This window comes from Erinaceus europaeus, chromosome 1 (assembly GCF_950295315.1).
Source record: "Erinaceus europaeus chromosome 1, mEriEur2.1, whole genome shotgun sequence".
NCBI lineage: Eukaryota > Metazoa > Chordata > Mammalia > Eulipotyphla > Erinaceidae > Erinaceus > Erinaceus europaeus.
Genome location: NC_080162.1, coordinates 56,958,961 through 56,973,399, shown reverse-complemented (window position 1 = coordinate 56,973,399; position 14,439 = coordinate 56,958,961). Strand labels below are relative to the sequence as shown.

The following is a 14,439-nucleotide window of genomic DNA, read 5'->3' as shown; positions in this document are numbered from 1 at the left end:
GGAGAGGCGGAGGAGACAGCATAATGGTTATGCAAACAGACTCTCATGCCTAAGGCTCCAAAGTCCCAGGTTCAGTCCCCCACACCACTATAAGCCAGAGCTGAGTAGTGCTCTGGTGTTTCTCTCTGTGTGTGTGTGTGTGTGTGTGTGTGTGTCCCTGCATCTCTCTCAAAAATAAAATTAATAAAAAAAATATTTTTTGAAAGAAAGGAGAGCGGGAGTCGGGTGGTAGTGCTACAGGTTAAGTGCACATGGCACAAAGCGCAAGGGCCGGATCCCGGTTTGAGCCCCAGCCTTCCCACCTGCAGGGGAGTCGCTTCACAGGTGATGAAGCAGGTCTGCAGGTGTCTTTCTCTCCCCGTCTCTGCCTTCCCCTCCACTCTCCATTTCTCTCTGTCCTATCCAACAACAATGATGACATCAATAATAATAATGACTACAACAATAAAACAACAAGGGCAACAAAAGGGAATAAATAAATATTAAAAAAAAGAAAAGAAAAATGAAAGGAGAGACACCTCACTGCTCAGCTCCACCATCAACGGCTGCCTCCCAGTGCAATCATCCCTGGTGCTCTCAGAAAGTGCTAGGGATTAAACCCAGGGACTCACATACAGCAGGGCATTCTTCCAGATGAGTTGTCTCCTGGCTCCATAAGTCTGTCTTTTGATTTTACCATATCACATTAGTTTCCCTTGGCTACCATAACAAATTGCCACAAACTTGTTGACTTAAAATAACTTCCAGAACTGGCAGAATAACTCACTTGGATAGTGTACTTGCTTTGTCATTCAGATCAACAAGGTTTAAAAACAGCTCCTACTATGTTGGAGGAAGATTCAGTGTTGTGGTCTCTTTCTTTCCTCTTCTGTCTTTCTCTGCTTCCCCAGAGACCCACCCTACTAGGGAAAGAGAGAGGCAGACTGGGAGTATGGACCGACCAGTCAACATTCATGTTCAGCGGGGAAGCAATTACAGAAGCCAGACCTTCCACCTTCTGTAACCAACAACCCTGGGTCCATGCTCCCAGAGGGATAGAGAATGGGAAAGCTATTGGGGAGGGGATGGGATATAGAGATTCGGTGGTGGAAATTGTGTGGAGTTGTACCCCTTCTACCCTATGGTTTTGTTAATTTATCCTTTCTTAAATAAAAAAATTAATTTAAAAAAAATTAATAAAAGATTTTAAAAGATTTTGAGATTACAGGGGATAGTCCCATACCACACTTGCCACTTTTAAAGCATCTCAAATTATTCCTCTAAGTGGTGATCATTTTCAAATCTAAATGTTTTTCATAGTCTCAAAACAAGGTTGTCTAAAAAAAAAAAAAATTGCCCCAGAGAGATGAAGCCCCAGTGACTAATAATAATAATAACAAATAATACTCAAGCAAAATTTCTATTTGTTCTCTCATAATTCTGGAGGCCAGAAGTTCACCATCAAAGTATAAACAGTATCTAAGCTTCCTCCAGACATTCTTCCTGCCTCTTCTGCCTTTTGGCTGTAGGAATTTCTGGGCTTATGTCTGTGTCATTCTACTCTTTGCCTCCATCTTCTCATGACTTTGTCTGTGTCTTCTGTAAGGACACTTACCATTGGATTTAGGATCTACTTAAGTTATCCATAATCCTTAACCACATGCTAGGTGTTTCCCAGCAATTGACACTATCCATTCCTAAAAGCAACCCTCAGAAGTAGTTATTATTTGCAATTTAGGAAATTACTCTCAGAGAAGTCACTGTTATGTGATTAGTTTGTCTTAGTTTATGAATTGTTGTTCCTGAATAAAGAAATACAGCTTCCCTGCCCAGCCGTTGTCTCCGCGTCTCTGTTACCCACCCGTGAAGCTAGCCCGGCCAGCAAGAGCCTCTGAATTTTAACAACAGTTATGCTCAAAGACACAGAGCTAGGGGCAAATATAGGTTCCAAACCACATCTGCTGCACCACAATCCAGAGAGCTGCTGGTTCTCAGCCCAAGGCTCTTTCTTTGACTAGTTGCCACTTCTGGCAGTTCCTACTTTGCTTACTAGGGCCTCACGTCCTAGGATATGACAAACAGAGAAGTTCCACATTAACTGCTCAAAAGTTTATTATCAGAAAAATCTAGAAAAGAAAAAACTACCATATACCACCAATTCTAAAATGCACTTTCCTGTTAGGCATTGCATCTTACAACTGCTCTCAGAAATGGCAAGGTAACAAAATTGTCTTTGCCTAGACTGGTGCACTAAAATAAGTACTCTAGCTGTTGACATCTTGGAGGAAAGTTGTGGGTCTGATATGTGTTTGAGCATGGATGGCTGACCCCCCCCCAGAAGCTCGTCTATCAGTCTCCCCTTGGCATATCAGTCTTGTGTTAGAGATATGGCCAGAGTACCAACCTTCCTTCCTATCAGCCTTGCCGCATCACCCATCCTTCCCCCCTTCTAGTGGGCTTACTCTTCCTTATATTTCTATTTCCCCATTCCTGCATCACCTTCTCATTGCCTTGCTCTCTTTTCCCTTATAAGGAGATATTGATCTCATTGGCCAGCTGGCTACTTCCCCTGCACAGATGCCCCTTTATAAACTTGTAACTGCATCAATAAAGATGTTCCGTTCCCCCAATGGTGCCCTAAAAGAAGTTTGTGTGTCGTCCGCTGCTCACGGTATGCTGGATGACCCCTTTAGCGAGCTCACCCCTACCCGAGGAACCCCGACAGAAAATCGTGAAGTCAGCAGTGGAATACTCATTCAAGAAATGCTGAAGGCTAGAAATGGACCTACCCTATGACCCTGCAATTCCCCTCCTGGGGATATATCCTAAGGAACCCAACACATCCATCCAAAAAGATCTGTGTACACATATGTTCTTGGCAGCACAATTTGTAATAGCCAAAACCTGGAAGCAACCCAGGTGTCCAACAACAGATGAGTGGCTGAGCAAGTTGTGGTATATATACACAATGGAATACTACTCAGCTGTAAAAAATGGTGACTTCACCGTTTTCAGCCGATCTTGAATGGACCTTGAAAAATTCATGTTGAGTGAAATAAGTCAGAAACAGAAGGATGAATATGGGATGATCTCACTCTCAGGCCGAAGTTGAAAAATAAGATTAGAAAAGAAAACACAAGTCGAACCTGAAATGGAATTGGAGTATTACACCAAAGTAAAAGACTTTGGGGTGGGTGGGTGGGTGGGGAGAATACAGGTCCATGAAAAATGATAAATGAAATAGTGGGGGTTGTATTGCTAAATGGGAATCTGGGGAATGTTATGCATGTAAAAAAAAAAAAAAGAAGTAGAAACGCAAAGCAGAAATTGACTGAGTTTGGAGTATGGCACCAAAGTAAGAAAGCAGAAGTATACTAGAGTTTGCAGTGAGTACCTCCCTAATTCTTCCTCTCCACTTTTCCAAGCTTTGGGTCCATGATTGCTCAACAATTTGTTTGGCTTTGTATGTTAACTCTCTTTTCAGTCACCAGGTTCCAGGTGTCATCAGGATGCCGGCCAGATTTCCCTGGATTGAAGACACCACCAATGTGTCCTGGAGCTCAGCTTCCCCAGAGACCCATCCTACCAGGGAAAGAGAGAGGCAGACTGGGAGTATGGACCGACCAGTCAACGCCCATGTTCAGCGAGGAAGCAATTACAGAAGCCAGACCTTCTACCTTCTGCAACCCACAATGACCCTGGGTCCATACTCCCAGAGGGATAGAGAATGGGAAAGCTATCGGGGGAGGGGGTGGGATATGGAGATTGGGCGGTGGGAATTGTGTGGAGTTGTACCCCTCCTACCCTATGGTTTTGTTAATTAATCCTTTCTTAAATAAAAAAATAAATAATAAAAAAAAAAAAGAAATGCTGATCAATATCACAGAAGATGCCTTTATATGGGAGAAACACAGACATAGATTACTTTGATCAAATGAGGGGTATATGAACATCCTAACCAATTCTACTGACTTTATTTATTTGAAGACAACATATAAAGTCAAAGAAATATTTGATTACATGAAACTATGAAAATACACTCAATCTGAGAGGCAACACAGTTAAACTATAAAATACTTTAAATACGGGAGTCAGGCTATAGCACAGCGGGTTAAGCACAGGTGGCGTAAATGCAAGGACTAGTGTAAGGATCCCGGTTCGAGCCCTGGCTCCCCACCTACAGGGGAGTTGCTTCACAGGCAGTGAAGCAGGTCTGCAGGTGTCTATCTTTCTCTCCCCCTCTCCGTCTTGTCCTCCTTTCTCCATTTCTCTCTGTCCTATCCAACAATGATGACAACAATAATAATAACTACAACAATAAAAACAAGGGCAACAAAAGGGAATAAATAAATAAATATTTACAAAAAAATACTTTAAATACAAAACAAAAGTTGGCAAATGAGAAAGAAGCCTGACATAGTTTAATTCTTGGTGGTTTGCCTTACTTCAGTTTAATTAGCTTGCTTAATTCTTGGTGGTTGTACTAATTCCCCTAATGAAGTGCTACAAACTGAGCATTTTAACACAACAGAAAGGGAATCTTTTGCTGTTCTAGAAGTTAGAAGTCACTTGCTTGACTTTTCCTGCTTTCAGTTTACCCAGGCTTGACTAGTAATAGCATAATTTTATTCTGCCTCCTCTCCACTCTCCTGGCTTCACCCCAATGTCTTTATATATTGTTCTCCTTGTGTGTCTGTCCTCTCCCTATGAGAACATAAGCCATATTGAATTAAGGAACCACTCACTGTACTGTAGAACAATTTCATCTTAACTAATTGCACCTGCAGCAACCGTGTCCCCAAATAGAATCACAGGCTAAAGTACTGGATGTTAGGGTTTTGATGCAGCTTTTACGGAACACAACTCAACTCAAATAGTAGTAAATAAGATTAAGTTCATGGCAGTAAAGAAAACAAGAGTAGGGGCCAGGTGGTGGCACACCTGGTTAAGAGCACACATTACAGTGCATAAGGACCTGGTCCCCCCACCCCGCAGGGGAAAAGTTTCATGAATGGTGAGGCAGAGCTGCAGGTGTCTCTCTGACTCTCTCCTTTTTATCTCCCCCTCCCCACTCAATTTCTCTCTGTTCTATCCAGTAATAAATAAATAAATATTTAAAAAGAAAATAAGAGTAACGTGTATATTTTTAATTTGATAGGACAGAGAGAAATTGAGAGGCAAGAGGGAGAGAGAGAGGAGAGAGAAAGAGAGACACCTACAGACCTGCTTCACCACTTTTGACATGTCTACCCTGAAGTTGAAGAATAGGGACTCAAACCCTGGTCCTTATGAATAGTAATATGTGCACTTAATCGATTGCATCACCATCCTTCTCCCTGAAGAAAACTATAATACAATATAGTCAATAACATCAGTGTCATAGGCTTCAATATTTTCAGCAACATATCTGTCTTGTGTTTTTTACTTCTTATACTCATTTCGAGTCAAGATGCTCTCTCTTTCAAGGCAGGTTTCTCATATTGCTGCTCCCTTTTTCTCTTGGCCCCTCCCCTAGTCCTACAATCAGTGCTAATTAGCAGCTGTTTAATTATCAGCTCAGCAGGGAAGTGATCCCTGCCTGATCCTTAGACAGTTACATTCATGGTTAAGCTGTCCCAGATTCTGGAAGGTTGACCGTGTTCCTTGCCTTTGGGAGAGGCAATGTGGCTTAAAGGAAGGCTCATGACATTTATAATCTGCCAACCTGGGTGGCTCTGCCATGTTTTCAACTATTGGACAGTGACTTCTGACCCTCCATGTTCTCAACTATAACTATACCCACTCCATCATTTTGTTGTGAATGCTAAATATAGTGCAAAGACTTTTACAGTATTTGTTAAATGTAGTGAAAGTTCTTGTAAAATACTATGCAAATGTGCTGGAGGCTATATCTGCTTCATCCTAGTATGGTCTGTAACTGTCACATTGTAGACATTCAAAAGATTTGATTGAAAAAGTCTTAATTAGGGAGACTGAAAGGGAAAAGGAAATGTGTGGTATTTCTCAGATTAAGTGTATGGCATGCTCATGTGTCAAACTAAGCTTTAAAAGTTGAACCAGAAGTGCAGGATACACATTTATTGAAATTGCATTAAAATCATACCCAGCAACAGGCATTCTTGATTTCATATACTTTTTATTTGTATGAATGTCTGGGCCAGTTTATTAATTTAGAGAAGTATGATATAGATAGTACTAAAAATACCTATATTTCTTAGCAGCAAGTATCTATGGTTAACTTGTCACTAGTACCATAGTAAGTCATAATAAAAAGGCGTTGAGTGTGAAAGGTTACAGTTTAGAGTGTGGTGGGGAAAGGGAGAAGTTAAAAGTGGCCTTTTAGTTGGAATGTGAAGAGGAAATATAGACACTGGAAAATATGTTTAAAGCATTAAGAAAGAGTTTTATCACACATAAAATTATAACACTGGAGATTTCTCCAGAGGTTTTTAAAAAGTACTTTCTAAGCTTTTCTCCCTGTTCATGGTATTTTCATTTATAATAGAAAACAATTCAAATGATCAATTAGAGAGCAAGTGTTGAGGAAATTATAGTATATTACTCAGCAGAATTTTGAAGTAACCATTACAAATTCAAATATGAGAGCTATGTAGCACCACATAAAAACCCTCATGTAGGCTATTTAGTAAAGAGAGAATGTACAATTTTATCTATAGTGTGGTTACTATTATGCAAAAATCAGTTTTTCAGTGAATTGGGATTGGGTGAGAACCTAGAAATATAAAAACAATTGATATTATTACATGGCATTATTATAGGTGGCGGGGAAAACAAAAGCAAAACCCTGTTTGAATGTTAATAAGTTAAACATATATATTTGAAAGTTTCAGAATAATAACTATGATATTCATTGAAGTGAGGGAGATAACCTAACAAACTAAAACCCCTTGAAAATTTAGAATGGCTAATTCTTGTTAACACGAAATATTACAAAACTATAGGCACCAATACACTTAAGTCAGACTTTAGGCCTCCTGAGTGTCAAGGTGAAGCTACAGCATTCCAGAGCATCACTGATTTCCATTAACACCTGATTTATGGAATTAAAAATTAATTTTATGGAAATGAAAAAGTCTTTTTATTTCAATGCACTTGATCTAATTGAGCTGAGTAATATTATAAGAGCCATTCCTGCACTATTATTTTAAAAAGATAAAATCTGGGTAGTCGGGCGGTAGCACAGTGGGTTAAGCGCAGGTGGCGCGAAACACAAGGACTGGCATAAGGATCCTGGTTCGAGCCCCCGGCTCCCCACCTGCAGGGAAGTCACTTCACAGGTGGTGAAGCAGGTCTGCAGGTGTCTTTCTCTCGCCCTCTCTGTCTTCCCCTCCTCTCTCCATTTCTCTCTGTCCTGTCTGACAACGACGATATCAGTGACAACAACAATAATAACTACAACAATAAAACAAGGGCAACAAAAGGGAATAAATAAATATAAAAAAATTTTAAAAGGGAGTCGGGCTGTAGCGCAGCGGGTTAAGCGCAGGTGGCGCAAAGCACAAGGACCCGCATAAGGATCCCAGTTTGAACCCCGGCTCCCCACCTGCAGGGGAGTTGCTTCACAGGCGGTGAAGCAGGTCTGCAGGTGTCTATCTTTCTCTCCTCCTCTCTGTCTTCCCCTCCTCTCTCCATTTCTCTCTGTCCTATCCAACAACGACAACAATAAAACAACAAGGGCAACAAAAGGGAATAAATAAATAAAATAAATATTAAAAAAAAATTTTTTTAAGATAAAATCTGACGTGGGTCTTGATATTCTCATGCTGAAGAGAATAGCCAATAGATGAGAGTTTTCAAACTTCCACATGGTAGTTGCTCTTGTTTAACAAGGATTCTGTTAAAGAAAAGATGCTACCTCAGTGAAGTCATTTGTTAATGAGATTGGTTTCTAGTCTGTTGGATTCATGATCATGAGTCTTCCTCATAATTTTCCTTTCCGTCCAAGGACTAGAGGTTCTGTCTGACTATCCAAAGATGTAGTGTTGCCAAGGGCAGTGGCATCATCCATCTATTTCTCTTGAAATATTCCTCACTTACCTTCAGGAGCAGAAGTGGGGAAATTTTCTTTCTGCCAAGGGTCATTTGGAATTTTATAATATCATTCTTGGGTCATACAAAATTACCAGCCTAAAATTAGCAGTTAGTGTTGCTCTGAAAAAAGCTCTCACTACCTTGGCAGGGACAAGCAAATGATTCTGTATATGGTCCACAGGATGGATAGTCCCCATCCCTATTCTAGAATGTTTCTATGGATGTGCTGTGCTGTGCTGGCTCTCAAGGCTGTGTGTGTGTGTGTGTGTGTGTGTGTGTGTGTGTGTGTGTGTGTGTGTGTGTGTGTGTTGTTTTGCAGTGAATTCCCAAATGTGATACATTTGTACTGAATGTCAACAAATACAAACTGTGAAGTCTTTCAGAAAAATTATCTTAGCATTTTTTGCTCTCTCCCTCTCTGAATCTACATCAATCTCCTTTCCTTAATAGAAGTGTTCTATTAAGTGTCTTGTATTTTATTCAGTGACCCCATCAACTTGTCTTGCTTGAGAATATATTTCCTCCATCAAATCTTATTTCAAGAAGGCTCACAAAAGCCAGACCTTCAATCTTTTGCATCCCACAATGACCTTGGGTTAAAAGAATAGGAAAGCTATCAGTGGAGGGGACGGGATACAGAGTTCTAGTGGTGGGAATTGTTATACCCCTCTTATCCTATGGTTTTGTCAATGTTTCCTTTTTACAAATAAAATATTTTTAAAAAGAAGGCTCTGTTGGAGCCATCAGAAGGACTATTTGTTCAGCAGAGACAAAAAATAAATGCTCTTGGAAAAATAATCATAAAGTCAGAGTGTACATGAAATGTACTTGGCATCTCCTGAAAAAAATATATATCTTAAATGTAAGTGGGATTTGAATTTGTAGAACTGAATTCCAGCATAGGGAGAATAAGACTGTATTGTGTAATATGTCAGTATTGTCATTTCAGGTAAAGATGGCATTGCAACAGGAAGGATTCAACCGGAAAAAGCGAGGATATAGAGACATCAATGAAATTGACATTAACATGAATGATCCTCTTTATACAAAGCAATGGTATCTGGTAAGTGGCTCTGTGTTAGTCCCAATGCTTCTCATCTTGAAATATGAGATAAAAATATATTTCTACTTCCTCATTATTCTGGGGGAATGTTAACCAGTATCCAACTCAATGAGCCTCTCACTCATCCTCTGATGTATATTGATGTGTTATCACCAGTCACGCATCTCATTCTTAAATCAGTTTTCTTCCAGAACAGCTAGAAAATCATGATCACTTAGGGTCAAAGCCACTGCCAACAACTGTTCATTTCTTCCCATACTCTGAAAAGTTTAAGCATCAGTGCTTAAACAGAGACTTGCAAAAATACACAAAAGTCAAGTCAGAGTTCTGGAAATAATAATCCAGTGGTCTCAACAGGCAGAGTACCAGAAGGACATGACATAAATCAAAGGCATAAGAGAAAGAATCAGGTGACTTCACAAGAGGTGATCAAGGGGGCTTAGAGGCTAAAGTAACAAAAGTCAAATCTGTGTGTGCTTCCTAAAGTACAGGCAGAAAATCAGTTCTGTGGGGCTTAACTGATACAGGGTTTAAGACACAGAAACTCAGTCTGTCTAAGTAAGTGAATAATTTCTGCTCACCAACAATCCTTCATGATCCCTTGGATGAACTGGATTATGTTTCCAAGGGTTCCGTGATTCCAGATCAAGCTGAACTACAGGGTATGTTGAAGGACAAAGAAAGACTAATTTAAAATTTGAATGAGTCTTTGATTTATTTAAAATTAAAAGATGATGACTAAGAGATAAATCTAAATATGACCCTGTACACCCACACTTTATAGGAATGTTTAGAGCTTGACTATGCCCTATGTTTTGGAGGCAAGGAACTTTGAAAATCCAATCAGGGTGACTGGGTGAGTTTACTTTTGTTAGTCAGAACAGGGTAAGATTGTTGCAACCATGAACAACTCACAAAAGAGTGGAACAAAGTCAAAACTTCCTTCCCCTTCATGCTCTATGCACAGTGTTTTTAATTCCTCGGGGGCTCTCTATCTCATCTCCATCTAGGGCCCCACTTTCAAGAACACCTCAGGGGAAGAAGAGGCACACAGGCTCTGAAAGTGCCTGCTTCCATGTGACAAATGACAGGCACATGAGATTACATTCCATTAGCCCAAACCAGTCATGGAGTCATTTTCACTTCCAAGAAGATGGAGGATGTAGAAGACAAGTCATAGTAACCTAAGGAGAGAGAAATGGTGGAAAACCGTTTCTGAGACAAACCTCACAGACGAACACTCTGAATCAGCTTTCAGAGGCAAATCTGCCATGGCACAGATGTGCAGCTAATCAGAAGCAAAGCCTCCATGTGCTACATGTCATGGTGATGTGTGATGCTGAAACAGCTTCCTGAGGCAATTCTCAGTGTGCTAAGTGCTAAAATTCACAAGATCTCTGAGGTTACATGCAGAAGAGGCCATCACCATTTGCTTCTGACCTTCTCTCAAACTAGATTAGAGAGTGAGAGAATGCCTCAGTCCACAAGACAAATAATTACATCATTGGGTGAAGGATCAAAATTCATGAAGAAGTTTGCCAAAATTTTATAGATATATATATTTTTTTCTATCCCAAAAATAAATATGCTCAGTGTTCAGTTCCAGACCAAGCCCTGAATGGTTCCAGGGTTCCTTGTCTCTTAGTGTTTTCATTTCCCTCCCCTCCTTCGATCCCTTGAGGATCCCACAGGAGTGTTGTCACTTTAATCTATACCTGGAAGAAACATGGTCATTTTTGTAAAGACTGCTAATGAAATCCTTGTTTTTTTAATATTTATTTATTTATTCCCTTTTGTTTCCCTTGTTGTTTTAATGTTGTAGTTATTATTGTTATTGATGTCGTTGTTGTCAGATAGGACAGAGAGAAAGGAGGGGAAGACAGAGAGGGGAGAGAAAGATAAACACCTGCAGACCTGCTTCACTGCTTATGAAGTGACTTCCCCTGTAGGTGGAGAGCCAAGGGCTAGAGAAATCCTAGTTTTATCAATGCTATACTGAAGCCAAATGTTCACTATCAGCTTCTGCCAATATAAACTGACATCACTATTTTCTAATTCACTTTGTTGGAGAAAATAATTATTTACAAAGCAGTTATTGTCATATGTATAGTTTCCTTTTGACTCTACACCTACCACCAACTTCATTTTCTTTTAACAACTTGTCTTTGAAAATTTTTTAACAAATGTAAAGAAAATAGTGGTATCTTCCTTGATGCTGCTGATGGAGGTGGCTGTCATCTGCTGCTCAGAGTTGTGGCACCCCTAAGACCCCTTGTGAAGCCCAAGATCATCAAGAAGCAGACCAAGTTCAACCAGCACCAATCAGACCACTATGTCAAGATCTAGAGGAAATGGAGAAAGCTCAGGGGCATTGACAACAGGGTGTAACACAAGTTCAAGGGCCAGATACTGATGCCCAAGCACAGGCTGCCCAGTGGCTCCCTGCAAGTTCCTGGTGCACAACAGCTCGAGGTGCTGCCCATGCGCAACAAGGTCTATTGTGCTGAGATTGCCCACAGCATCTTCTCTAAGAAGCCCAAAGCCACTGTGGAGAGGGCAGCCCAGCTGGCCATCAGAGTCACCAACCCTAACACTGGGCTACTTAGAGAGAACAAGTAGCTCCCATACACCTTGTCTTGTGTTAATAAACACACACACACACACACACACACACACACCAAAGAGAAAAAGGAAGAATGGGAGGAAAGAAATAGTGGATACATTTAGAATTTTTCTGTTTATTTTCCTTTTTAAAGTTTATTTTTAGGGAAGAGACTTATTTTTAAATAAATATATTTCTGTACATGTACTAAAGGTGAACCAGCTCTATAATTCAGTTCAACAAAAAAAAATTTAATCAAGACTTGGTGTAGTGATGCTAAAGCTACAAAGGCAGATAGTACAGGTTCCCTTTTACAAAGGACATTGCTACTTAATTAAAAAATCGCATTCAAATGAGGCCAGACTGAATGTGCTATATTCATAATGTGAGGTAGAAAGAGATACTAGAGCAAGCATGAGAGTGTCTTACAATGGCAACTCTAAGGAGCTTAAAGAAAACTAATCTAAGGAAATACAAGGTTGAGGGGATCAGGTATTGGCACACCTAGTAGAGTGCACATGTTATCATGCACAAGGACCTGAGTTCAAGTCTCCAGTCCTCACTTGCAGGGAGGAAGCTTCACAAGTAGTGAAGCAGTGATGCTGGTGTCTCCCTTTCTCTTTCTAGCTTCCCTTCACCTTCACTTTCTCTGTCCAATCAGATGAAAAAAGGAAAAAAGAGATAAAGAAAGAAAAAAAGAAAAGAGAGAGAGAAAGAAAGGAAGAAAGATGACTACCAGGAGAGGGCACCTAGCCCCAGTGATAGCCCTGGTGGGAAAGGAAGATGAAAGAAAGAGAGAAAGAAAGAAAGAAAAGAAAGAAAGAAAGAACTTGAAACTGTGTCTGCATTAGTTGGTGATATAGCTTGACTGATAGAGCACCCAACTTTTCTATCTGAAGTCCCAGAGCCACAAGTTCAATCCCCAGCACCACCTTATTCTAGAGCTGAGCAAAGCTTTGATCCTCCTTCTCAGTCCTTTCTCACTTTTTTCTTATAATAAATAGATTGCATATTTAGATAACGCAGAAAATATTAACTGTGTGTATTGAAAAATGGAGGGAAAGGCTAGAAGAGGGGGACCTTATACAATGTATCATTTTACAGATGATGTAATCTCTGAACAAGCCATAGGATATCAGAAGGCTGCAGAAAGTATCAAGCAGACATTTATTTACACATTGTTTACAGCAACAAACTAAGAGTTTCTGTTTTGCACTTTCTATTCCAGATCAATACTGGGCAAGCTGATGGCACTCCTGGCCTGGATTTGAATGTAGCAGAAGCATGGGAGCTGGGATACACAGGGAAAGGTGTTACTATAGGAATTATGGATGACGGTGAGTGTCTCAAAATTTTATCTCATTCAGAAGCATATTTGTAATATCAAATATCCATGCTTGGCCCAGTGACTGTTTCTACTCCTTCCTCCTAGCAATAGCCCTCTACTTTAGGCTGTCCTCACTAAGTAACTGTTAAGCTTATAAAAGCAGCCTTTTAAATGGAATAAATGAAAGTTCTTCATCAAACACCCAGTTTTTTTTCTTAGGTCATTGCTCATAAAGTATTTTTTAGCCTATTTCTATTTACCATCAATTTTTTCTAGATCCACATTGTCCAAAACAGTAGCTGACAACCATATGTGACTATTTATATTTAAATTATAATTAGTTAAAGCTAAAGAAAATGAAAAAGTTAATTCTCCCATCACACTACCTTTATTTCAAACATTCAGTGGCTACATGGCTAGTAGCTATGGAAACAGAAATTTGATTCCATTTGTATCATCACAGAGAATTCTATTAGACAGTATGATTCTAGATCCATGAAATAGCCTTTTAGTAGGAGGACTGGGGTTTGGAGAAACTTTAACATTTTTGTTAGTTCCAAAGTAAACCCTTATAAAACAGACTTTCATGACATTTCACTATGTTTCCCCTATGTTATTCTACCCTGTGTGTCTATTAAACACTCGACAGAGCTTTACTTTCTGTATTTTGCAATGTGAAAACCAATGGGTTTGATGAATTGGTGTTTATCTAACTACACATATACTTGACTCTGACAACTCTGAAGGCTGTCCCAGAGCCTCACATGGGGTTTGTGCCAGTGCCTTTATCAGCCAGCTGGGTCTCCAGTAAAAAGCTCTACCATGTAGCACGGCTCCAATTATACAGAAAGCCTATATGGAGATGAAACATAGGAGCCATTCCCTTCTGAGGGGCCTCTTAGAACGCTGTGTTCTCTAAAGTAAGCTTTTGAAGCAAAATTGAGGGGGAAATAAAAGCTGCCAAGTTGGCATACTTAAAGTCAGCTCTTCTGTTGTGTGGATTCATTAAGTGTTAACATAAAACAATACCTCCATGTTTTCTGACATGTGAGCCATCTTGAAATGTATACGAAAGCTTTGACCATGTGGCTGCAAAGTATCCCAAGCAGAAAAGGACGCTGCACAAGAATGTGCTTGCATTCATATTAAGAGCTTATATTTCTTTCTTTCTAATTCTTTTAGAAACAAGAGTGGCTAGGATAGTTCACCTAAGAGAAAAATACATCTAGGTTCAGGGGAAATCTGCTTAGGATACATTTTAATGATTATTTCATACAACATTTGGGAACTAGAGAAGCACCCTAAAATTAGTGGTACTACGATGGACACATTGCTCTCAGGAAACCTGCGCAGCTCTATGTACCATTCCTTTGGGGGGGGTATAATTAATAGTTTATAGTAAATACAGTTGTTGAT

At 39.9% G+C, this 14,439-nt stretch overlaps 1 protein-coding gene and 1 pseudogene across 1 annotated transcript in view; both read left to right on the top strand.

The window, feature by feature from the left end:
• Positions 1-14,439, top strand: part of PCSK2 (proprotein convertase subtilisin/kexin type 2) — a 266,200-nt gene that overhangs the window by 117,137 nt on the left and 134,624 nt on the right. Inside the window, exons 3-4 of the mRNA XM_007525724.3 lie at positions 8,981-9,094; positions 12,925-13,033. Coding sequence (XP_007525786.1) covers positions 8,981-9,094; positions 12,925-13,033 — 223 coding nt within the window. The remainder of the gene's footprint in view (positions 1-8,980; positions 9,095-12,924; positions 13,034-14,439) is intronic.
• Positions 10,431-11,713, top strand: LOC103115957 (large ribosomal subunit protein eL32-like; annotated as a pseudogene).